The sequence below is a fragment of the Mustelus asterias genome, chromosome 1 (genome assembly GCF_964213995.1).
Source record: "Mustelus asterias chromosome 1, sMusAst1.hap1.1, whole genome shotgun sequence".
NCBI classification, from domain to species: domain Eukaryota; kingdom Metazoa; phylum Chordata; class Chondrichthyes; order Carcharhiniformes; family Triakidae; genus Mustelus; species Mustelus asterias.
Window position 1 is genome coordinate 4,701,464 of NC_135801.1, and position 27,167 is coordinate 4,728,630.

The 27,167-nt window shown below is 45.9% G+C and overlaps 2 protein-coding genes across 3 annotated transcripts in view; one reads left to right on the forward strand and one right to left on the reverse strand.

Annotated features, from left to right (window-relative positions):
• LOC144488206 (uncharacterized protein C4orf54 homolog) overlaps positions 1-20,960 on the forward strand; it is a 42,519-nt gene extending 21,559 nt beyond the window's left edge. Inside the window, exon 3 of one of the 2 annotated variants that reach the window (XM_078206344.1) lies at positions 20,792-20,960. The gene's annotated coding sequence lies outside the window, so the exon portion shown is untranslated. Of the gene's footprint in view, positions 1-8,201; positions 11,367-20,791 lie in introns of those variants that run through there. The other variant, XM_078206271.1, reaches the window with a different exon arrangement.
• A 1,719-nt stretch (positions 20,961-22,679) lies between these two features.
• The window catches only part of mttp (microsomal triglyceride transfer protein), a 55,171-nt gene continuing 50,683 nt past the window's right edge, over positions 22,680-27,167 (reverse strand). Inside the window, exon 18 of the mRNA XM_078218673.1 lies at positions 22,680-22,858. Coding sequence (XP_078074799.1) covers positions 22,693-22,858 — 166 coding nt within the window. The 3' untranslated portion in view covers positions 22,680-22,692. The remainder of the gene's footprint in view (positions 22,859-27,167) is intronic.

Genomic DNA, 27,167 nt, shown 5'->3' on the forward strand with positions numbered 1-27,167 from the left:
GATCAGTGAAGGCAGGGTCAGTGAATATATTCAAGATTTAGATTTTTATTGACAAGGGAGTCGAGGGTCAAAGGGACAGGCAAGAATGTGGAATTAAGGCCACATCAGATCCGTCATAATCTTGTTGAGTGGCAGAGAAGCCTTAAATGGGTGAATCGCTTACTCCTGCTCCAATTCTTAAGTTCTTAATAACACTTCCCATTTTCCCAACCACAATCCTTGTTTTCTGTTGCCATAGTCTTTGGTCATGCATTTGCCTTGATAATTAATCATTGTAAATCGCTATGTCAAATATCCCATTCAATTTTGCTTGGTGAACTGTCACAATGTAGTCGCATGATTTGGCCACTAGGGACTGCATTTCTCCCAATTCTCAGCTTCACAAGAAACTTGTGTTTGCCAATGAGCCTCATTCTGCTTCACCCTGACGCTGGGAAAACAGTAGCTAAGTGTTAAATAAAAAGTATTTTTCTCATGTTTAATGTAGAAACAGGAACAGCAAGCGTGCCCCCTTCCCAGCTCCACAGTCCCTCAGTCACCACGGAACCATGATGTGGAGATGCCGGCGTTGGACTGGGGTGGGCACAGTAAGAAGTCTCACAACACCAGGTTAAAGTCCAACTGGTTTATTTGGAATCACCAGTTTTCGGAGCACTGCTCCTTAACAGGTGAGTGGAGAGGTAGGTTTCACAAACTCGGCATATATAGACAAAGACACAATTGCAAGATAATGCAAGACTCGCATTCCAACCATTATCTTGCAATTGTGTCTCTGTCTATATATGCCGTGTTTGTGAAACCTACCTCTCCATTCACCTGATGAAGGAGCAGCGCTCCGAAAGCTTGTGATTCCAAATAAACCTGTTGGACTTTAACCTGGCGTTGAGAGACTTCTTACTGTGACCACGGGACCAGAACAGGATGCAGTGCTCACAAGAGTGAGCACAGTGCTCAGTACGACAAGAGTTTAACATGTTATTTATTTGCAAAGTTCTTTGTATTGAAAGAGGTTGCAGGAGAATGGGTGAGGATATACCTGTGCGCGCGCACACACACACACGAAGGGGTTGCCTTATGAGGAAAGGTCAAGTGGATTAGGACGATACTCATTGGAGTTTAGAAGAATGAGAGGTGATCTTATTGAAACATATGCTTATGAAGAGGTGCTTGCAGGATAGACGCTAGGGAGAATGCTCCCCATTGTGTACTATCGTGCTCTACAACACGAGAGACAGGAGCAATAGGAGGCCACACAGCCCCACAAAACTGCACCATAATTCAATAAGATCATGATCTAGGTCTCATTTCCACATTCCTAGCCGCCTCCCCCCACTCAGAACACTTGCCTTCCCCTTTAATTGACAGATCTATCAGTCTCAGGCTTGAATATATTCTATGACCCAGCCTTCATCGCTCTCTGAAGTAGATTATTCCAAAAGATTAACAACCCTTTAAGAGAAGCAACTTCTCCTGACCCCTGCCTTCAATTGGAGAACCCTCATTTTGAAACTGTGCCCTCTAGTTCTAGATTGTCGCGGAATGGGAAACATTCTCCCAACGTCTATCCTGTCAAGCACCTCTTAAGAATCTTGTATCTTTCAATAAGATCACCTCTCATTCTTCTAAACTCCAATGGTTAAGGGCCCAACCTGCTCAACCTTTCCTCTAAGAAACCCCTTAATTAGAATCAGCCCAGTGAACCTTCTCTGAACTGCCTGCAATGCAAGCATATCCCTCTTTAAATCACTCGGTGGTTCCTGTGCCTTTTTAGTAAGTCCCTCTTGAATCTTCACTTTGTAATTTATGACATGTTACTGTGCCTGGGTGTGTTCAGAGTTGGAAAGCAGTAGAACTCTTCGATAGACCCCTGGGAATATAATCTCTCCCTAGCTGTGAGCAACCTTATCCTGCAGTATTAGTGCAAAGGGGCACCTTCAGATCATAAGTCAGAATTTTGGAGATGTAAATTGGTCGCCACCTGTGTACTTTTAGGCCCAACTCTCAAAGGTCCTGTGCTGTTTTCCTCTGGCACCTGGTACTCACGTTTGGCTGCCAGTCACTCTGACACTGATCTGCTCGTGTTCCTGGTCCCATTAATCTCAGGAGCCTCCTTGCGATCCTGGTGAGATGGGAATGTTGGTCTGCTGTAGAATGGTGAAAGATGTGTGTCTATTTAAGCCGCTCTTGCAGGGCACTGCAAGAAGCAACCTCGGCACAGGGGAGGGGGAGGGGTAGTGCCTGAGACAACTCACGAGATACTTAACGGGCATCAATGCAGTGATGCAATGCAGTCTCTCCTCACCAACCCCCTCGTGAACCTAGACTCACTTTGTGGTGGAGTATGAAAGTGCTGCCATGTTTCTGTGAGCCACAGTTCCCTCTCCCACATGCTGAGCTTCCAGGGCACACAGCCCTTCCGATCTGGTTCACTGACAGCAAGAACCTCCTTGCAACTCAGTTAATTTTAAACTGATTAACACCTCTTGCCAAAACAGCAGGGGAGAGAAAACTCAGTTACGCGCTTTAAAGCATTCACACGTTTAGTCTTTTGTTGGGTCTGTGACTTGAGTCTTTCTGTAAGTATGAGCACCCAATGCTCCCGTGACTCAGTCGTGACCCATCGGTGCCTCCAGTTCTCGAGCTAGACACAGCGCACGCAAGATGAGTCCCATGGCCATCTACTCCATCTGACGAAGGAGCTGTGCTCCGAAAGCTTATGGTATTTGCTACCAAATAAACCTGTTGGACTTTAACCTGGTGTTGTGAGACTTCTTACTGTGCTTACCCCAGTCCAACGCCGGCATCTCCACATCACATCTACTCTGCTGCAGTCTCTCTGTAAAGATAGGACAGTAGGATCAGACACAATAAAGGGCGAGAACCATTATAGGTCTGATGGGTCAAATGGCTCCTCTGATGAGTTGCAGGCTTAGAAATGTGGCTCAAACCCGCAACCCTCCAACCCCTCTCTTGATGCAGCCTCTGCAGGGATAATTGTTGCAATGAGTTGTTTGGTGTCAGATCACTGAGCCACTGCCGACATCTCCATAAGCAAAACCGAGGAACAGGTCATCTGGAACCTTGTTAGCCCAGGAATGATGGGCAGCACTGGAGAAAAATGTATGAATATAGCAAACAACATATTCATAGAATCATAGAATCCCTACAGGGCAGAAGGAGGCCACTCGGTCCATCGAGTCTGCACCGACTCTCCACATGACCATCTTACCCAGGCCCACACCACCCCACCCTATCCCCATAACCCCATGCATTTACCATGACAAATCCACCTAACTTACACACCTTGGAACACTAAGGGACAATTTTACCATGGCTAATCCCCCTAACCTACACATCTTGGAACACTAAGGGACAATTTATCCTGGCTAATCCTCCTAACCTACACATCTTGGGACACTAAGGGACAATTTACCATTGCTGATCCCCCTAACCAACATATCTTTGAACTGTGGGAGGAAACCGGAGCACCCGGAGGAAACCCACGCAGACACGGGGCAGAGCGTGCAAACTCCACATGGACAGTGACCTGAGGCTGGAATTGAACCCGGGTCCCTGGCGCTGTGAAGCAGCAGTGCTAACCACTGTGTCACCGTAATTAGTTTAATCATAAAGGTTAAAGCCCCTGAATGACATCCTCAGCAGAATCAACTCTCTAGCAGATTAGCGAACATAGCGTGTAGTCTCGAACAAGCATCATGTTTATGTATTGTATTATCTTGCACACCAAGTTACTCCAAACCTCCACTACTTTTGTCCTCCAAAATTAATTTACTTATCGCCAGTTTCCATTTATGTTGTCAGTTATGTACTGTGAAGTGATATGAGTCCAATTTTAACTCTGGCCCTGTTCTTTGGACGGGCAAGAAACCATGTGGGTTAGGAACTCACTGCACAAAGTGAGGTTCATTTAAATACTGTTGGCAGACTCCCCACCTCCCGCTGTGGGAAGCAACAGGAGCCAGTGTGACCTGGAGGCTGCTGATGGAGGACAAATGGGAGGCAGGATCACACACTGAGGCCCTAGGAAGGAACATAGGAACAGGAGTGGGCCATTCAGCCCATCGAGCCTCTTCCTCCATTCAATACAATCATGGCTGATTGGACATTTCAATGCCTTTTATACCCACAATCCCCCACAATCCTTTAGGTTATTGTTGATCAAAAATCTCTCAATCTCTGCTTTAAACACACTCACTAACTGAGCTTCCCCAGCCCTCGGGGGTGGAGAATTCCAAAGATTCACCACCCTCTGGGTAAAGAAATTCCTCCTCATCCCGGTCCTAAGTGGTTTCCCCCTTATTTTGAAATTGTCCCCTGGTTCTAGACTCCCCAACCTGGGGAAACATCTAACCCACATCTACCCTGTCGATTCCTTGATGTATTTTGTAGGTTTCAATGAGATCCCCTCTCATTCTTCCAAACTCTAGAGATTATAATTCCAGTTTGCCCCAATCTCTTTTCATAAAACACTCCCGCCGTCCTGGGAGCAGGTCTGGTGAACCTTCGCTGCACTCACTTGTCATCACCTGGGAAAGAAGAAGGGAGGGATGAGATCCGAAGGGAGAGTCTACTTTTTCCTAGTGGGGTCCAAACAACAACATGGATTTATATAGCACCATCAATATAATAAGCCGTAATAGAACCATAGAAATAGAAACCCTACAGTACAGAAAGAGGCCATTCGGCCCATCGAGTCTGCACCGACCACAATCCCACCCAGGCCCTACCCCCATATATTTTACCTGCTAATCCCTCTAATCTACGCATCCCAGGACTCTAAGGGGCAATTTTAGCATGTCCAATCAACCTAACCTGCACATCTTTGGACTGTGGGAGGAAGCCGGAGCACCCGGAGGAAACCCACACAGACATGAGGAGAATGTCCAAATTCCACACAGACAGTGACCCAAGCCGGGAATCGAACCCAGGACCCTGGAGCTGTGAAGCAGCAGTGCTAACCACTGTGCTACCGTGCCGCCCTAGAGCTCCTCTTAAAGTAAAAAGATAAAGTTTAAAGTTTATTTATTAGTTACAAGTAGGTTTACATTAACGCTGCAATGAAGCTACTGTGAAAATCCCCTCGTCGCCACACTCCGGCGCCTGTTCGGGTACACTGAGGGGGAATTTAGTATGGCCAATGCACCCTAACCAGCACGTCATTTGATGTGTGGGAGGAAACCAGAGCACCTGGAGGAAACCCACGCAGACACGGGGAGAACGTGCAGACTCCACATAGACAGTCACCCAAGCCGGGAATCGAACCCAGGTCGCTGGAGCTGTGAGGCAGCAGTGCTAACCCACTGTGACACTGCATGAGTAGATTTGACCTTTAGATCCTGAGGTGGCATTTTCTCAAAACCCGCTCTCCTATGCCACACGGGTAGCTTGAAGGAAATCCTGGCGCAGTGAGGCAGCAGTGCTAACCACTGTGCCGCTCTGGAGGCACGCTCACCATGCCTCCTCCTCCCCCCCCCCCATCCCCCCCCACCCCCCCCCCCAACCTCACGTAATGCATCCACCCCCACATGCCCCATTGTATTGTGGGGGTGAAAAACAGGAGGCTTCGTTAACAGACAATCTGCAAGGTCAACTTTACGCCCAGGTGGAAATTTGAAAATCCACCTCCTCGAATTTCACCAGCTCTTTGGGCCGTGAGCTGGAGGGAGCAAAACCTTTGTTACACATCCAAGTGCCCATCAAAGCTATCTTTATCTGCTGTCAGTGACACAGTGAACTTTGTTTACTTTGCCATGGGAACCCGGGTCTCTGCCAAATACTGGCTTCCTACACGTTGATGATAGTTGGCTATTTAATGGACTTACTCAGCTTCCTAGTAAAGGTCATTCTTCTTGTTGATCACAAGTAAAGATAGTCGCAGAGTCAGGCAGAAATTGCAAATAACAGGGGAATAAATAATAAAGCAAGGTGAGGAAAGGGAGTGGGAGTGGAACTAACAGGGTTGCTCTTGCAGAAAGCCGCCATTGACTCAAAGGGCTGAATGGCCTCCTTCCAGCAAACCAATTGAAAAGATCAATTGGGCGGCATGGTGGCACAGTGGTTAGCACTGCTGCCTCACAATGCCAGAGACCCGGGTTCAATTCTGGCCTCGGGTCACTGTCCGTGTGGAGTTTGCACATTCTCCCCATGTCTGCGTGGGTTTCCTCCGGGTGCTCCGGTCTCCTCCCATTCTCCAAAAGATGCGTGAGTTAGGTTGATTGGCCATGCTAAATTACCCCTTAGAGTCAGGGGGACTAGCTAGGGTAAATACATGGGGATAGGGTCTGGGTGGTATTGTGATCGGTTCAGACTTGATGGGCCAAATGGCTTCCTTCTGCATTGTGTGATTCTAAAATTAATAAAGAAAATGAAATAGCTTGAAATTGAGAGATAAATTCCCAAAGTATAAAGAGATCCTTAAAGGTGGCAAACAAAGCTGTTTTTTTTTCTATGCTAGATATTTGTATCACATCGGTTAGACCACAGTGAGACAATTGTGTCCAATTCTGGACTCCACACTTTGGGAAGGATATCAGGGCTGGGTGAGGGTGCAGAGGAGATTTAGTAGAGTGGAACCAGGGATGAGGGACCACAATTGTGTGGAGGGGGTGGAGAAGTACTGCTGGAACTCACTCAGATTCCTCAGATAGCACCTTCCAAACCCGAATAAACTGGGATTGTTTTCACTGGAAAGACGGAGGCTGAGGGGAGACCTGATAGAGGTCTACAAAGTGATGAGAGGCACAGACAGGGTGGATAGTCAGAGGCTTTTCCCCAGGGTGGAAGGGTCAGTTACAAGGGGGCACAGGTTCAAGGTGAGAGGGGGGGAAAGTTTAAGGGAGATGTGCGGGGGGAGTTTTTCACGCAGAGGGTGGTGGGTGCCTGGAACGCGCTGCCAGAGGAGGTGGTGGAAGCAGGAACATTAGCAACATTTAAGAGGCATCTGGATGGGTCCATGAATAGGGAGGGAATAGAGGGATACAGACCGAGTAAGGGCAGAAGGTTTTTTTTAGTTTGGTTAGGGCATCATGATCGGCACGGGCTTGGAGGGCCGAAGGGCCTGTTCCTGTGCTTTTCTTTGTTCTTTGTTTGTACAACTGCTTCCATCTAGAAGGACTTCAAGGGTAGCAGATACCTGGGAATACACCACCTACAAGTTCCCATCCAAGTCACTCACCATCCTGACTTGGAAATATATAAGCCGTTCCTTCATTGTCGCTGGGTCAAAATCCTGGAACTCCCTCCCTAACAGCACTGTGGGTGTACCTACACCTCATGGACTGCAGCGGTTCACCACCACCAACTTGTCAAGGATAATTAGAATCTTAGAATCTTTACAACGCAGAAGAAGACCATTTGGCCCATCGAGTCTGCACTGTCCACAATCCCACCCAGGCCCCGTCCCCGTAACCCCACATATTTACCCTGCAAAGTCCCCTGACACTAAGGGGCAATTTAGCATGACCAATCAATCTAACCCCCACATCTTTGGACTGTGGGAGGAACCTGGAGGAAACCCACACAGACACAGGGAGAACGTGCAAACTCCGCACAGAGACCCGAGGCCGGAATTGAACCCAGGATGAGATGGACAATAAATGCTGGTCTAGCCAGCAATGTCCACATCCCATGACTGAATATGGGCTTGTTCTCCCTAGAGCAGAAAAAGTTGGGAGATTTAACAGAGGTATTCAAAATTATGAAGAGGTATTGACAGAGTAAATAATGAGAAACTGTTTCACTGGCAAGCTGGCTCAGTAATCAGAGGGACACAGATTTAAGGTAATTGGCGAAAGAACCTGACAGGTATGTGAGCAGACACAGCGAGTTGTCGTGATCCTGAAAGGATGATGGAAGTAAATTCAATCGGAGCTTTCAGAAACGGATTGGATAAATACTCAAAAAGGACAGATGTTCAAGGCTTTAGGGAGGAAGCAGGAGAGTGAGAGCTGATTGGATAGCTCTTTCAGTGAGCTGGTCAAGGCATGATGGGCCAAATGGCCTCCATCTGTGCTATACGGTATTATGATTCTATTCTGTTGTAATCATGTGCTTCCTATAATTGGTCATATACGATATCTCGTTTGTTTCATCCTCTTTATGAAGGTTAAGATAGATTGTCAAATATAGATGCAGAAATGTAAGATTTGAGACTAATTCTGATATTATCTATATTTATTCAGGAGGAGTTGAGGATGAAGAATGTTGTATGAAGACTGCTGTACAATGCAAAACAACTTCTTAAAACTTCCTTAGGATTTTCCTGTTCTCAAGTGTAGTAATGTGTGTTTAATATAATTTCTTTACTGTTCAAAAATGTTTTTTGGCAGCATGTATAGATACTTTATACCAGAGCATTCAATGCCAGTTGAGTTTACTGAGAACACTATATGACTGTGCTTTTGCTCAACATTTTGCTATTAAAGATGATAACTAGTTTGTCATTGTAGAGATCCTTGTGCATGACAGCACTTTGATGGTGAAAGGGTTCATTGCAGTTAGTCACAGATAATTTAACATTCAGCCTTAACAGGCCTCTGAGGAATAACTCAATGACCCTTAATGGAATGTGTGCACGTTTGACATTCTCAATGCCAGAGAGTTCAAGAAAATATTATTAACAGTCGAGCCCTAACTATCTCTCTCTGTAATAAGCTGTGGAATAGGTGATCCGGTGAAGGGTCGTCAGGTTCACAGAAATTCCGCCTGAACCACACCTCAATTTAAACTTTATTGACGGTTTAAACTATGTAACAGTCTCTAATATTGGAGCTGTGCAAAATATATTCAGTATCTGACCTGAGGAATATTTTGTCTGGTGTCAGATTTCATACAAATTATTTGATTTGAACTTCCTGACTCCTCATCATCTGATGGTCATTTAGCTTGAGGCTGCTTACTTTTTTAAGCAAAGACTTTTGGAAAGAAGAGCAGATCTATTCAGTATTCACTCAAACAGTTGTCCAAGGGTAAGCACAATGACTGGTTAACTGATGCCAGGCACGGTAACATAGACACTAAAGAAGTAGTGGATATTATTATAATTTGTGGCCCTAATTCCATAGTTTCTGTACATAGTACACTGGCGTTCAGAATTATACAACCAGTGCACTTCCATCAGGGAACCTCACCCTCTGGGTGCATTTCCATTGTCCCCATAGATTTCCAGCTTTTAAAATTAACATACAGAAAATCATGCAGTGCACAGCAGCAATTTCCAGATGCCCGCATCATAGGTGCATGACCCATGACCCCCCCCCGCTCCCTAAAATGTAACATTGTCAGATCTCACCAATGCACCCAGCTACTCCACCACCACCCCCCCCCCCCACGCCCTCCCCGCCCCCCTCCACCCCCACAAACAACTGGAATCTGCAACCCTCCAATCAAGAATTCAAAGCAGAATCAAGGGACAAAACCCAGGTGTAATCTAGCCAAGTGTAACTGGTAATTTTACAATTTGGATTATCTAGTTATTGTATGAATGTAGATGTTGGCCTGTGGTTTCAGTGGTGTATGTAGGTGACCCCTCTCTGGTTTGTTAGAGAGGGACCTGGTGCTACGTCAAATACAGAGCTACCCCGTTTACAACAGTTGCATTTGCAATGATTCCCATGGTTTCTGTCAATACCATTTACACTTCTACAGTACACGGAGAGATAACCTGATAACCAAAACAGCAGCGTCTTACTTTCTTTTGCGGGAAATATTTTAAAGTATTCAGAAATCAGCTTTGCCCAGCTACAGCTTTCTCCTTTATCATAGAATCCCTACAGAAGGAGGCCATTCGGCTCATTGAGTCTGCACCAGCCACAATCCCACCCAGGCCCTATTCCCATAACCCCACATATTTACCCTGCAAGTCCCCTGACGCTAAGGGGCAATTTAGCATGGTCAATCAACCTAATCTGCACATCTTTCGGACTGTGGGAGGAAACCGGAGCACCGGGAGGAAACCCACGCAGACAGGGGCGGTGGGGGGGGTGGGGGGGCGGAACGTGCAGACTCTGCACACACAGTGACCTGAGGCCGGAATTGAACTCGGGTCTCTAGCACTGTGAGGCAGCAGTGCTAACCACTGCGCCACCGTGACGCCCCTTTAGTGCAGACATAGATTCATGGAAAAAGTCCTCAGGCCACATTTGGCGATTTTCCATTAGTCTTCTGAGAGGATTTTCCAACCAGTGTTCGCAGGGAAATGTAAACTGAGTGCTGGATACGGTCATGCAGCCCAGCCCAAGAGGTGCACCAACCGGCTCGATTGGTTTCCATTCTGACTTAGCTCAGCAAATCCACCTAACCACAGGTTCAGAAATTCTCCCTGGGATCTGACATGCTCATGAAGGTTTAAGGGGTTGCAACAGCTTCTGCAGGGAAAGTATCTGGCCAGTAGCTTGTATGGCACAGATTCTTTTTTTAACCTCAATGCTATAGTGTTCCCTCCCTCTTAAATTGATGACACATTTAGACATTTGTCAGGCAATTGGACAACTGGCCCTGTCAGCAGAGTGAAAAAGAGGGGATGTTATTGTTACAACATGCATTCGCTTCAAGTATCTGTTCAGAACTGTACGCCGAGGTTCACAAGCTGCGAAGGCAGCAAAGAAGTAAAAACTGCCATTTGGTTTCCACATAAGTCTTTATTATTTTCTTCTTTTCCATTGTCTTGGCTGGTACTGTGGGGTTTTCCATTGAATGGAGGTCAGTTACTCAAAGACTGTCAAGTACATGTTAATGACATTTCCCTGGGTAAGCCATGCCACATATGCCAGCGCCTCCCCCTCTCCAAACCCCCCACCCCGAACATTGTAATGCTTGTGTTCCACGGTGAACCTACTTTCACGTTGTTAGAGCTCCATATTGTCCACTGTTTACACTGTTTTGACATGTCAGATCTGCATTGTGAAAAGCAGAGTGTGAGGGTACGTGCGAAGGCTGTGCGAGTTATGATCGACGGAAGCGTAAGGAAGCAGTCCCGAGATTGCAGGACAACCGTGAAGTCGCCGTTGCGATGAGCTCTTTGGGAATTCAGGACAGGAAAAGCAATTGAAAGGAGTAAGAGTCGGTCGAGGTATTTGGGTAGATGTCGGAGATGAAGAACAAGAGGAGCAAAATGTGGAACTCAGGAATGAGCTTGGAGAGGATCCTCGAAACCGAGGCTAAAACATTGTTAAGATACAGTTGTACATCAGGAAATTGCACTAGTCAAGTGTTGCACACAGGGAAAGTATTTTATAACAGTGTTAATACATGGAGGACTGTTCCTTATTTCTTATGGAAACAATGTGCAAGCCAATATTATGTATGTATTGGATTTGCTGAATAAAGATAATGTAATTTTCCAGTGAGCAGTTTGTGTGTGTCTTAGATTTTCTCTTAGACTATTTTTCCGTGGATGAGTTTCAGATCAGATGTACTTCAAAAGTATTTGATACACTTAATGTAGAAAATCCCACCTAATTTCTGTTTCATAATATTGTTATTGCAAGTTTTTGTTTGAATTAGTGTACATTCTCCTTTACCTGTGACATCCCCAAGTATACTGTTAACATCAAAACCAGTCACGGAATACACAACACCTGGTTCCACACAATTCAACAATTCATTGTACATTGCACAATATACACGACATTGATAATTCTAAATTGAAAACATGACATTATCCAGTTATTTAACCATTGGAATTAAAACATTTACCTTTTTTAAAAGGGCAAAAAAAGAACATTTAAACAAGGAATTTGAATTTATAAACACAAACTGTCATCTCTTTTTTCTTGCTTATAGAAATCATAGAAACCCTACAGTGCAGAAGGAGGCCATTCGGCCCATCGAGTCTGCACCGACCACAATCCCACCCCACATATTTTACCCGCTAATCCCGCTAACCTACATGGGGGGGATCTTTTACAGGAGTTCCCTGTTTGCACCAGAGTGGTGCAGTTTCTACGCCAGAACGTGAGAAATAGGATGAGTCATTCAGCTCCTTCAGTCTTTTGCAGCTTTTAGTAAGATCATGGCTGATCTACGTCAACCTTCTCACCCAATCCCCATGTCCCTAATGCTTTAGAGCCCAAATAATGGATCAGATCAGTTATGAATATTCTCACTGATTGAACATTCACAGTTCTTCAGGATTTTTTTCTTTTATGGGATGTCCGCCTCACTGGCCAGGCCAGCATTTGTTGCCCATCCCTAACTACCCTTGAGAAAGTTGTGTTGAGCAACCTTCATGAACTGCTGCAGTCCACATGGTGTAGGTACACCCACAGTGCTGTTAGGGAGAGAGTTCCAGGATTTTGAGCCAGTGACAGTGAAGGAACAGTGAAGGGGAGGCGATGGCCTAGTGGTATTATCGCTGGAGAATTACTCCAGAAACTCATCTAATGTTCTGGGGACTTGGGTTCAAATCCCGCCATGGCAAATGGTGGAACTTAAATTCAACAAACTTTTCCTTAAAGCACAGAGGGTGCACCGTGGAAGGAACAAGTCTAACATCTTTTTTGTCCCAACTTAATCTTACATTCTTTATTTTGAACTGAAAAGTGACAGAACAGGAAGACAAGGAGGTTGATCTAATACAGTCAGTGCACCAATTTCAATCGGTTTTCAGACGTGCTGTCCTTGATTGCAACTGACGCAATTACAGTAACATAAAAAAGTGTGTGTCGGGTGCAAGAGAATCGACAGGAACCCAGACACTGGTTCTTTCCAGCAGAGCAGGGTCTATTGAAAGGAGAATGTAGATGTCAGTTCAGGACAGGCTGAAAGGTACTAAGCCACGTTGCTTGGGATCATCTGTATTAGGATCCAGAGCAGGTGTTTGAAGAATTAATATGTTTATACTGTAAACTGAAAGGAGAGACTGGCAGTCACAGAAGCAAGAGCCAAGTTGATACTTGAAACTCCGGCTCGCATGGGTCTGAATTCTTTCTTCTAAAACCTGACATTTAAGCAATTTTCTGCCATTGCCCGTGGATCTCTCAAAGTCGACCTGCCACAATTCATTGTTGGGGTCAAATGAAGAGGGTAACACTGCTCTGCCCACAAGGTGAAGCTTTTCCCATTTGGTGACACCAATCTAGGACAAGGTGACATAAGTCAGAGCCCGGGCACTGAGAAGTAAGGAAACACTTCTCCACAGAGAGGGAGGAGTGTGAAACTCTCACAAGCAGAACTAGACGTTAACTCAATTAACCATTTTAAATCAGAGATCACTAGATTTGTTTTTGCTGGGCCAAGGTTACTAAGGGTCATGGAGCCAAGGCAAGTGATTGGAGTTAGGATACAGATCAGCCATGATCCCATTGAACAACGGAACAGGCTGAATGGCCTCTTCCTGTTGCTATGGGTGGAATTTTGAGGCCTCTTCATGGCTGGGCAGGGGCTGTAAAATGCAGCAAGCTTTTCAAAACCCCATTGACTTCAGTGGGAAGAGAAGATCCCACAATCGGGAGGGACCGGGAAATCCCAGCCTATGTTTCTGCTTTTCAAATTGCGTCTTTTTTGTAAATAGTTGCAAAGTGTCTTCTTTCTTGTCAATGGCAAATTAATTTTAGTGTGGGTAAGTGTGAGGTGGTAGGAGGGTTAAGGAGGCCTCATTGTCCCTATTTTGATATGGGAATTTGGAAATTTGGAATGTCAGCTACGACTCTCACCAACTTTTACAGATGCATCATAGAAAGTATTCTTTCTGGTTGTATCACAGCTTGGTATGGCTCCTGCTCTGCCCAAGACTGCAAGGAACTACAAAAGGTCGTGAATGTAGCCCAATCCATCACGCAAACCAGCCTCCCATCCATTGACTCTGTCTACACTTCCCACTGCCTCGGCATAATTAAGGACCCCACACGCACCCCGGACATTCTCTCTTCCACTTTCTTCCATCAGGAAAAAGATACAAAAGTCTGAGGCCACGTACCAATCGACTCAAGAACAGCTTCTTCCCTGCTGCTGTCAGACTTTTGAATGGACCTACCTTGCATTAAGTTGATCTTTCTCTACACCCTAGCTATGACTGTAACACTACATTCTGCATTCCTTTCCTTCTCTATGAAGGGTATGCTTTGCCTGTATAGCGCGCAAGAAACAATACTTTTCACTGTATGTTAATACATGTGACAATAATAAGTCAAATCAAAATCAAATCAAATGGTAATGCGTACAGCTGCAAAGAGTGATATTCCAGGAAAGGTGGAATGTACAATTCAGATGAAAGGTCATCAACCCGAAATGTTGGGTGAATTTTGCCGCACTGTCTGGCGCGGTGGGACCAGGAAATTCTGTCAGTGGGACGGGCTGTAAACGTCCTCCCATTGACCCTGTTTCTCATCACTGGGACACTGGCCGGTTTGCTGATCTCCAGCTTTAGGTTTCAGGGGCGGAATTCTCCAGCTGCTCTGGTCTAAAAGCCGGAAATTCCTGCCTGACCGTCAATGGGGTTTCACATTGTCCGCAACTCACCTACTAAAATTCCGGTGGCGGGCTGGATGGGAGAATCCCGGTCCAGATTTTCAGCTTCCAACATCAGGATGAAACACACAAACACTGAAAGCACGAACTTCCTTTATCAGGCGAGATGTAATTTTAAAAAATTATTTTTTATCAGTGTCCCAAGTGGGCTGATGTTAACACCGCAATGGAGTTATTGTGAAAATCCCCTAGTCGCCACACTCCGGCATCTGTTCGGGTACACTGAGGGAGAATTCAGCATGGCCAATCAACCTAACCAGCACCTCTTTGGACTGCGGGAGGAAACCGGAGCACCCGGAGGAAACCCACACAGACACGGGGAGAACGTGCAGACTCCACACAGACAGTGACCTGAGCTGGGAATCGAACCCGAGTCCCTGGCAATGTGAGGTAGCAGTGCTAACCATTGTGCCACCGTGCCACCCCATGTAAGTTGTAAGTTGAAACATTTTTACCCATTTATCTACTGCCAACAGCTCAGAAATATGCCTCAGCGATACATGATAATATAATTTGTGAATTTGACACAATAATCTATTAGATTATTGGTAGATATTGCCACTGATTTTGGGTAAAGACCCGTCCTGATCATAATAAAAATATTTCCATTTATAATAGCACCTTTCAGATCTCAGGATGCCTCCAATATAACTTACAGCCAATTAAGTATTTTTTGAAGAGTGGTCCCTGTTGTAACATAGGAAAAGCAGTAGCCAATTTGCACACAACAAGATCCCACAAACAGCAATGCGATATTGACCAGATAATCCGTTTCAGTGATGGTAGTTGAGGGATAAATATTGGTCGGGACACTGGGAGATTACCACAGCCCTTCTTCAAAGTGATGGCTGCGGGATCTTTCATGTTCACCTGAGGAGGTAATTGGGACGTTTTGTTGAAGTTGTACAAGACATTGGTAAGGCCACACTTGGGGGCACATACTGTATACCGTTCTGGTCACCCTATTATAGAAAGGATATTATTAAACTAGAAAGAGTGCAGAAAAGATTTACTAGGATGCTACCAGGACTTGATGGTTTGGGTTATAAGGAGAGGCTGGATAGACTGGGACTTTTTTCCCTGGAGTGTAGGAGGTTGAGGGGTGATCTTATAGAGGTCTATAAAATAACGAGGGGCATAGATAAGGTAGATAGTCACCATCTTTTCCCAAAGGTAGGGGAATCGAAAACTAGAGGGTTTAAGGTGAAAGGGGAAAGATACAAAAGGGTCCAGAGGGGCATTTTTTTTCACACAGAGGGTGGTGAGTGTCTGGAACAAGCTGCCAGGGGTAGTAGTAGAGGCGGGTACAATTTTGTCTTTTAAAAAGCATTCAGACAGTTACATGGGTAAGATGGGTAGAGAGGGATATGGGCCAAACACAGGCAATTGGGACTAGCTTAGTTGTTAAAAAAAAGGGCAGCATGGACAAGTTGGGCCAAAGGGCCTGCTTCCATGCTGTAAACCTCTATGGCTGGGCCTTGGTTTAATGTATAGTGTGAAAGACAGTGCGGCACTCCCTCAGAGCTGTGTGGGAGTGTCAGCCTGGATTTCTGAGCTCAAGTTCTGGATTTGGATAACGTGATGTGTATGTCTTGCAGAGTTATTTAGGTAGGTTACGCGCACAGCCACAGGAGCCTTTAATCTTCCCTGGAAAGACAGTGCGGCTAAATGTAATTTAAAAATCTTAACACCCTCTGACGTGTGATCAAATGCAGCGAATTATTCTACAAACTAGTACCAGTCAGAACCAGTCTCAAATGTGTGTGACAGCGATCAGTCCAGCTGGGAGCACGGCAAAGATATCCAGAAATGTTGTGCAACTCTCAACTACCTTTGCTCAGTGTATAACTCAAACCATCAGTGGCCTCATAAGGCTGATGGCAACAAGGTTTATTCAAGGCAGCAGTATCTATAGCAGAGGGCTTAACACTGCGCTGCAGGCAAACATATAGCAGCGTTCCAATTAATGCCTTGAAATCTAACACGCATTCACACTCCCAAAGCTAAAACCAATTGAGAATACTTTAATAAAACCTCTTTTGGAGATCATCTGATTCCAGCCAACTTTCGCAATGCCATTTTCTAGTGATAAGCCGCACATTCTGGTGTCAGCGTTGAGAAAGCTGTAAGGTATCGAGTAGGAAATTGGCCCCAGTAGCATTTTAAGCCAAGCAGTTCGAGTTGAAAAATAAGCACATAAAGGCCTGAATTTTGCACCTGTTCGGCAAGTACACTTGGTGAGCCTGGGAACAGGCACAAAACATGCTTCTGGCCGCGATTGGCCCCCAGTTTGCAGTTTCATGGGCAGCCAACATGAAACACGCACCAGGCAAAGGGGAGGGTGGCAAGAGGGTTGACACCGAGAAAAGGGATGGTGCGGGCTGGTGCTTCTAATGGACTCCCTCAGGGGGACAGCTGCTTCGGAGTGGTCTTGGGGAGCTCCAGATCCGTACAAACTCAACCCGGATGGTGGCATAGTGGCACAGTGGTTAGCACTGCTGCCTCACAGCACCAGGGACCCGGGTTCGATTCCTAGCTCGGGTCACTGTCTGTGTGGAGTTTGCACATTCTCCCCGTGTCTGAGTGGGTTTCCTCTGGGGTGCTCTGGTTTCCGCCCACACTCCAAGGATGTGCGGGTTAGGTGGATTTGTCATGCTAAATTGCCCCTTAGTATCAGGGGGACTAGCTAGGGTAAATGGATGGAGTTATGGAGATAGGGCCTTGGTGGGATTGTGGTCGGTGCAGACTCGATGGGCTGAATAAGAACATAAGAAATAGGAGCAGGAGTAGGCCATCTAGCCCCTCGAGCCTGCCCCACCATTCAATAAGATCATGGCTGATCTGAAGTGGATCAGTTCCACTTACCCGCCTGATCCCTATAACCCCTAATTCCCTTACCGATCAGGAATCCATCTATCCGTGATTTAAACATATTCAACGAGGTAGCCTCCACCACTTCAGTGGGCAGAGAATTCCAGAGATTCACCACCTTCTGAGAGAAGAAGTTCCTCCTCAACTCTGTCCTAAACTGATGCCCCTTTATTTTGAGGCTGTGCCCTCTAGTTCTAGCTTCCTTTCTAAGTGGAAAGAATCTCTCCATCTCTACCCTATCCAGCCCCTTCATTATCTTATAGGTCTCTATAAGATCCCCCCTCAGCCTTCTAAATTCCAACGAGTACAAACCCAATCTGCTCAGTCTCTCCTCATAATCAACACCCCTCATCTCTGGTATCAATCTGGCCGCCTTCTGCTCTGTAAGGAATTTATGAAAAACACTGCGATGTCCAGGCAGCAAATTCAAACACACACCTCAGCCCCCAGACATATTTTATAATTTAATTTCAGCTCTGACAGTTCATCCCGCCCTGGATTGAGGTTACAGTTAAAATGTAAAGGCCACCTGGCCAATTGGCCCACCGTCAACCGGGAAAGCAGACGGGCCACTGAAAATCAATTTAACCCTTTAGCGGGCTAGATTGTCGACATGTGCATTTCCGACTCTCGCAAGGTCCCGCTGACTAAAATATTGTGCGCAAACAACAGGACATTCACTCTATATCTTCTCACACAATATCAGCAGGTCCCAATGTAAAATTCTGACATACAAGTACTGAATGTTCAGGCAGTTATTTGGGAATGAATAGTCCAAAGATGTATAGGTTAGGCGGGTTAGCCGTGGTAAATGTGCGGGATTATGAGGTTAGGATGTGTCGGTGGAGTGCTGTGGGCTTGGGTAAGATGCTCTTTCAATGGGTCTCGATGGGCCAAATGGCCTCCTCATGCACCAGGGGATTCTATGGGACTCTATGGTTCTATGGTTAATAGTTCTCATTAAAAGACCTCATCTGGAATGTGTGCCTACTGTAATACCTTCCACACTTCAATCTGATGTTCCTCTGGGACAGTGATTCACCAGTGGAGGTGAGTTGGGCTAAACCACCCTGATCCAAAGATCCCACAGGATCTAAGTTGGTGAGTCTGAAGGGGTGATTCACTGGAGGAATCTGCAGTGGTTCCTCCATGGAGACCCCAGAAGCTCTTGCAGGCCACTTGGGGCTGCCAGTACCACCCTCCCAGAAGAACAATCTGTGTGCTCTTAGAAAGGAGGGCTTCTTCAACTCGTTCATACACTCTGACCTCCTTCAGGGTCAACACCTGACAATCTGGTGAGGTCCATTGATTTGATTTGATTTGATTTGATTTATTATTGTCACATGTATTAACATATAGTGAAAAGTATTGTTTCTTGTGCACTATACAGACAAAGCATACCGTTCATAGAGAAGGAAAGGAGAGAGTACAGAATGTAGTGTTACAATCACAGTGTAGAGAAAGATCAACTTAGTGCAAGGTAAGTCCATTCCAAAGTCTGATGGCAGCAGGGATGAAGCTGTTCTTGAGTCGGTTGGTACGTGACCTCAGACTTTTATATCTTTTTCCCGATGGAAGAAGGTGGAAGAGAGAATGTCCGGGGTGCATGGGGTCCTTAATTGTGCTTGGTGCTAGGACCAGGAGAAGTATGACCAATTGGACCAGATATAACTGCACCAATCACATGGCTAGATCCCAAACCGCAATAGGGAAAGCATTGAGCTGATGTTTGCACTTGCGAGTGTGACCAGAACTAGGGACCATAAATATGGCAGTCACCCATAAATCCAATTGGGAATTCAGGAGAAATGTCTTTACCCAGAAAGTGATGAGAATGTGGAACTCACTCCCACAGGGAGTGGGTGAGGTGAATAGTCTAGACAGATAAGGGGAAGATGGGTAAACACATGAGGGAGAAAGGAATCATCAGATACTCTGATCGGTTTAGATGAAGTAGAGTGGGAGGATCCTCATGATGAATATAAGCACTGAAATAGGCCAGTTGGGCTGAATGGCCTATTTCGTGCCATGTAGCTCCATGCGATTGAGGGATTGGGTGCAGGAATTCCCAGCTCAAGTAGCCCTGTCTTGGTCCCTTGACCCCAGGAGCTGTTTGGGAATGATAGAGGCTTCGCACCCCCACAAGATCACCCCGGGAAACCTGGCAGTAGGCAGGTCCTGACAACCTGCTTTCTGGAGCATCTGCCAGAGGTAGTAGTAGAGGCGGGTACAATTTTGTCTTTTAAAAGCGTTTAGACAGTTACATGGGTAAGATGGGTATAGAGGGATATGGGCCAAACACGGGCAATTGGGACTAGCTTAGTCATTAAAGAAAAGGGCGGCATGGACAAGTTGGGCCAAAGGGCCTGTTTCCATGCTGTAAACCTCTATGACTCTATAATCAATGCAGAAATATCAACAGTGCAGTTTCAGCACCGATATAATGAAATTAACTAAATGAACAGGGTTGTCTGGACATGCTGTAATTGGAAATGAAATTGGTTTGAAAGAAACACACACATCGCTACCAAGTGTCTTCTTCTCTTTAATCTTAGAATATCCAAATTCTCAAAACATCTAAAAACTCCACAAAGAGAATACATTTCTATTTCTTGAACATTTTGGGGATTTCTTTTTTGTAAGCACTAAAGGAGCAAAAGCAGAAAAGTCTCAGCAATGAAAGTCGTGACTTTGCTTTTTTAGGAACAAGAGGCCATTCAGCCCATTGAGCCTGTCCCACCAATTGGATCATGTATCAAACTGCATTCCATAAAAAACAATTACACTTGGCAAACTCCCCGACTGTTGTTTTAATCCTGTTAATATTTTATGTTTCTGTCCTGTCTCTATCATTTGTACTTCTCTTTTCATTTAGTTGTAGTCCTCATATTTTTTTAAAAAGTCCCAATTCCATCCTGATGCTTCATTTCCAACTTTTAGTTCATTGGTTTTGGGAAATAAAATAAAAGGTTTTCATCAAGTTTCAGTTTCTCAGTTTGGTTCTCGCAATTTCAGCATTATTGTACAATTTATACCTCAATGCCCACCACCACTCCCGCCCCTCCCCTCCCCCAAACAGGGAGGGTTTTTCGGAACCCGCGGCGATAGGGGCAGGGCTGGACAATGCTGTTCAAAAGTTCATTGACTTTGGCGGAACTGGAAAACCCCACCAGTGGGAGGGTCCCGCAACATTCTGTCCATTGTCCCTCATGCACAACTTGGGAAAAGATACAAGAAATGTTAAGAAATAACCTGAGGCTTTAATAATCTTTCCAACTTTCCAAGATCCAATCCAAGACCCAGAACTCCAGACTTAAACCTAAATTTTTGGAATCTCATGGTTGCGGTCTGACCTGCAATTGTATTTCCGCTCTGTAAGACCGCACTGAGTCACACTGGGCTCGAAATGTTAACTCTGTCTCTCTCTCCACAGATGCTGCCAGACCTGCCGAGTTTTTCCAGCACTTTCTGTTTTTACACAACTTTAGGATGCCAGCCCTCCAGGAGTCTCCAAGAATTAAGGATTCATCTCCGGGACAGTGCTGGAAGAAAATATCCCAGAGAAATATTGTGGGAGCATTAAAGAAAATAATTGCCTCTTCAATTCTTTTTTCCATTTTGGTTTACTAGTTGGAAAACCATTGGAGATTGCAGGATATTGGGAGTCCAAGAATCGCCCGATCGAACAACCGAGGGGTCTGCTGCTTCCCCTTGGTCTGGCGTGCAGCAAGGATGGATGAGTTGGGAGACCAATGGTGGAGGGTGAGGAGTGGGGGAGGGAGTGGAGGCAGGAGATGATGTGATCAAATTTCCAGGAACATGTCCAACCAGGAATGGCAGCTGTAGCCTGAGTCCCAAGAGGCTGAGTGCGCCGGGAAGGCAGACGGGAAGTGGGATTGAGGCCACAATCAGATCAGGCATGATCTTCCTGAATGGTGCAGCAGGCTCGAGGGGCCGAATGGCCCATTCCTGCTCCTAATTCTTGTGTTCCTGCATTCAATCGGGCATTGACGGTGAGAAACACCTTTCACACGGAATGCTAGCTCTGAAATCACAGATAGATCCATTGCCACAGCTTCCTACCTATGTTCAAAGTAATTGATGCCTGGGACTTTAACACTGCCACCCCACAGGCATTTAAATATTAATGCTGAAATATTATCCCATGTGCCCTAATCTATTGGCTACCCAATTCCCAAGACGTCTAGTTGGCTGTGTCTTGCGTTATAGTTGTGGCTTTTTATTATTTCACTCATTTCCTGCTATTTCTTAAAAAAAACTTTAAATACATGTAAAAATGTAAACATCTTGAAGATATTAAATTAATACACACAGCCTTAAAGGGGAAGTGTATTCATCCAAATTGAGAAATAATTCTAAACGTTAATACAGTCAGTCCTCTCTTTAATGCCCTCTTATGGTTGGATACAGGGCAGTTGGAGAGAAGGGTATCTGGAGGAAGGGAGGGGAGGGGACTGAGTTATGCCCATAGCCTGAACAGGGGGGATCTCTCTGTCTAACAGTGGGGATTGGAAAATCCAGTACACATCTTCACAAACAATCCAGAAAGCAAATTTTAACCTAACCTGCGCAGCAGGGAACTCATACCGAAATGTTCCTGTCCTGGCCCCCCATGGGAATCGTGGTGGGCGGTAGGGGGCGAGGGGGGGGTGGATCATGCAAAGGTCCGTTGACCTTGGGTGAGATTTTCCGGTTTTGGGGTGAGCACAGCTGGAAAATCCCACCCTTAGCTTACAAGCTGGGGTCTCACGCTCCTGGTTGGAATTTACATCCCGTTGATGTTTCAACGGTGAGAATATTTCGTGTGTTGAGTAAAAAATAAAATGAGTACCAGATACGATCTGGTTGAATTCTCTTCGCCAAGTTAGGTTCAAATGACATCCCGACATCAACTCATCATAAAAGGTAGCAAGGGGAGGGCAGAAGAGAGTGTTACTGAAAGGTGAGATGTGCTGCTGAAGTTTTTCATCTTGTACTCATCAGGACAGACACAAGAATACCAGATTTCAGAAGGAGCAACAAAGGGTGATGATTGGTTGGTAAGTTGACTCAGATTGCCATGGGAAATGCACCAAGGGTCTGTTGTCCCCACACGTTTGTTAGATCGAGAGACTTATTTCCACATTCAGAATTATAACTTTAGCTACATCCTCCATTTAGTTACGAGGGAGCCTGGTGACAGCTCCCTCTACTGTTCAGTTCAGTTTTAATTCTTCATATCTTCTGTTGCAGCATTCTGCAGTCAGTGATTGAACGCCCTCCCCCTCCTGCCCCAAAGCTCCCCCCCCCCCCCCCCCCCAGCCTTCCCGGGTCTCAGAACCACTCCGATGAGTCTGGCTCAACCTCAAAGACCTTCTTGCACATGTCAGAATTTTCCTGGTGGAGAGGGAACTCCGATCCAGCCATCAGAATTTTCTTCCCTTTCCGAGACACGTACGATTTTCCCAATGGTAGGCTTTCATATTTGGTTAAAAGTTGCCTGTAAGATCAAACATGGATTGGTTAACAGAGCGCCTCAGTGTGCATGGTAACCATATTTCAAAAGGTCATAGCACAGCCAGCCTGGACGCAATGGGCTGAATGGCCCATTTCTGTGCTGTAATGATTTGCTATTCAACCAGGCTAATACACCCCAGATGGCTCCGCGGCCCACTATAATTTCCATAGAATAGTACAGCTCAGAATGTGACCATTTGGCCTAAAAGGTCTGTGCTGACTCTTATAGTTTACTTAATTATTAGTCACAAGTAGGCTTACATTAATGCTGCAATGAAGTTACTGTGAAAATCCCCCACTCGTCATATTCCAGCGCCTGTTCGGGCACACTGAGGGAGAATTTAGCACGGCCAATGCATGCTAAGCAGCACGTCTTTCGGACTGTGGGAGGAAACCGGAGCAACCGGAGGAAACCCACGCAGACACGAGGAGAACGTGCAGACTCCGCACAGTCAGTGACCCAAGCCGGGAATCGAACCCAAGTCCCTGGCTCTGAGAGGCAGCAGTGCTAACTACTGTGCCACCATGCCGCCCCATTCCAAGAACAGTCCAGTAATCCCACTCCTCCGCCCTTTCTCCACACCCTGAACTTCTTCAAGTATTTATCCAATTCCATTTCAAAGGCTACAATCAGATTGGCTTCCACCACCCAATCAGGCAACTCTTTATTTCCACTTTTTTACACATTTTCCTAATTACCTCAAATTTATTTTGGGTTTCCTCACCCTTGCTTGAAAGAACTGGCATGTACACAGGCACCCATCTACACATGACAGCTGCCTCCTGGCACTTCATTCAACTGACTAGTATTTATTTACACTTTATAAATAGAGGCATATAATACCAGGGCCAGGAAATTATACTGAACCTTTATAAAACAACTGTGTCCAATCCTGGACGCCACACTTTGGGAGGGTTGCGAAGGATTTGGAGAGGGTACTGAAGGGATTTAAATGGTTTCAGAGGTGAGGGTCTTCACTTAATGTGGAGAGTCTGGAGAAGTTGGGGTGGTTGCCCTTAGGGCAGAGAAAGCTAAGAGGAGATTTGACTGATGTGTTTAAAATCTTGATGGGTTTAGATAGAGTGGAACTGCTTCCAATGGCTGAAGGAACACAGTTTAAGGGTGATTGCAAAAGATCCAGGAGTGACACGAGGAAAAGGTTTTTATGCAACAAGTGGTTAGGATTTGGACCATGTTTGCTGACAAGGTAGAGGATACAGATTCTATTGTAGCTTCCAAAAGGGAATTGGATAAATACTTGATGGATAAAAACAATTGCAGGAATATGGGTAAGAGCAGAGGGAGTGGGACTAATTGGATTTGTTTTACAATGGGCCAATTAGCCTCCTTCTGTGCTATACATGTTCCGTGGTGGCCAATTTCTGGTGGGCAATTCCACTGTGGATGCATCACATTTGGGCCTATCTGGAGCAGATATCCACAAGGATGTTATTCTAGCAGGGCTCACTACTTGATGATCAGGGTGGCAGGGTAGCACTGCTGCCTCACAACACCAGGGATCTGGGTTCAATTCCGGCCTTGGGTCACTGTCTGTGTGGAGTTTGCACATTCTCCCCATGTCTGCGTGGGTTTCCTCTGGGTGCTCCCACTTTCTTCCCACAGTCTGAAAGATGCGCTGGTTAGGTGCATTGACCCGAACAGGCGCCGGAGTGTGGCGACTAGGGGAATTTCACAGTAACTTCATTGAGTGTTAATGTAAGCCTTACTTGTGACTAATAAATAAACTTTAATGCCACCCTATCTCAACTCAGTGCAGCCAGGGGCTAAACTTGGTATATTCTGGGTCACTTTCACCAGTTCCACACTGGGTTGATTTTTACCGACTCACTCTTAGGCACAGTTCAGTACCAATAAAAGATTAGCAATTCAATAATTACTAGGAAGACAAAATGTCACTATTCTCATTGAAAGGCGCATTAGCTCTTCCATAACTTACACTAGACCCAGTCTGAAGCAAACTGAGTATCGGACCTCAGCAAGGCTATAATGGTTTGGGCTGAGAGTACCGATTCAGCAGAATGACACTGAACTAAAAGGGTTCAATCAGCAGATAGTTTCCATGGATTAGCCTTGCGAACTCTCAGGTGTTTAAGATTATGGAATGATTTAACTGAGGTGTTCAAGTTGACTGAAGGAATTGATAGGGTAGATAGAGAACCATCGAATCATAGGCTGGAATCTTATCACTGTTCACGCCGGCGGGATTTTCCTGTCCCGCCGCAGTGAACGGAGATTTGGCTGGCCACCAAATTCCCCGACCTGATTGCAGCAGGAGCGTGGCGTGAACAGCCGGTAAGATCGCATCCTTAATAACATAAGAACTAGGAGTCGGCCATCTGGTCCCTCGAGCCTGCTCTGCCATTCAATAAGATCATGGCTGATCTTTTCATGGACTCAGCTCCACTTACCCGCCCACTCACCATCACCCTTAATTCCTTTACTGTTCAAAAATGTATCTATCCTTGCCTTAAGAACATTCAATGTGGTAGCCCCAACTGCTTCACTGGGCAGGGAATTCCACAGATTCACAACCCTTTGTGTGAAGAAGTCCCTCCTCAACTCAGTCCTAAATCTGCTCCCCCTTATTTTGAGGCTATGCCCCCTAGTTCTAATTTCACCTGCCAGTGGAAACAACCACTGTGCTTCTATCTTATCTATTCCCTTCATAATCTTGTATGTTTCTATAAGATCTCCCCTCATTCTTCTGAATTCCAATGAGTATAGTCCCAGTCTACTCAGTCTCTCCTCATAAGCCACAGAATCTTTCCAGTGTAGAAGGAGGCCATTTGGCCCATCGAGCCTGCACCAAAAACATTCCACCCAGGCCCTATCCCCATAACCTCATGCATTTACCCTGCTAAACCCCCGACACTCAGGGGTAATTTTACCATTGCCAATCAACCTAACCTGCACATCTTTGGAGTGTGGGAGGAAATTGGAGCACCCGGAGGAAACCCACGCAGACACGGGGAGAAGCAAACTTATCTGGTTGTGGGGGGCGGGGGAGACTAGAACAAGGGGGCAGAATGTTGAAATTAGAGGCAGGCCATTTAGGGTCACCGAACAGATTCATAACTGAGATTGGTGGACTTTTGTTAAGCCAGGTGGATGGATGGAATTAGAGTCATAGGGGTTTACAGCATGGAAACAGGCCCTTCGGCCCAACTTGTCCATGCCGCCCTTTTTTTTAAACCCCTAAGCTGGTCCCAATTGCCCGCATTTGGCCCAAATCCCTTTAAAAATGCAGATCAGCCATGATTCAATTGAGTAGCAGAATAGGGCTGATTAGACCATAAGACATAGGAGCAGAATTAGGCCACTCGGCCCATCGTGTCTGCTCCGCCATTCAATCATGGCTGATATTTTTCTCATCCCCATTCTCCTGTCTTTTCCCCATAACCCCTGATCCCCTTATTAATCAAGAACCGATCTATCTCTGTCTTACAGACACTCAATGACCTGACCTCTATAGCCTTCTGCGACAAAGAGTTCCACAGATTCACGACTCTCTGGCTGAAGAAATTCCTCCTCATCTCTGTTTTAAAGGATCGTCCCTTTAGCCTGAGGTTGAGATTGACCTCCTCTGTTCCAGCTTCTGCTAAAGGCCACAACTGAATGCCCAAGCACTGGGGGGTGGGAGATGGAGGGGGTGGGAGACGGAGGGGGTGGGAGACAGAGGGGGTGGGAGACGGAGGGGGTGGGTGTTGGGAGGGAGGGCAGTTATTACAGCGACTCATGGAATTGCCCCTGGAAGCAGTGTTAAGAGGGCAGGTAAGAAGCAGTCAGTAACAGGGGCCTGTGCAAGGGGAACACAGTTCGGGTGACAGGAGTGGGAGGCCTCCAGCACTAGCCCACTGACGCAGGATATACGCAAAGAGCCCCACCCTCAGGCAGTGAGTGCTTCAGAAATGAGAACCTCTCTCGTGGCTGTGTTGGAGCAGCGAATGAAAGAATGGGATTGGATGGATCTTAACTGTCAAAATGACTCCATCGCCTGCCTACCTGTGATGGAGACATGTTAGATTCAGGCCCAGCTGGTCTATGCCAGTGTTTATGTTCCACTCAAGCCTAACATGCAAATGCCGTAATCAATTGGGAAGGTAAATGGTATGTTGTCCTTTATCGCAAGAGGATTTGAGTGCAGGAGTAAAGAGGTTTTGCTGTAATTGTATAGAGCCTTGGTGAGAGCACACCTGGAATGTTGTGTACAGTTTTGGTCTCCCTGCCTAAGGAATGATCTATTGGCCATCGTGGGAGTGCAACGAAGGGT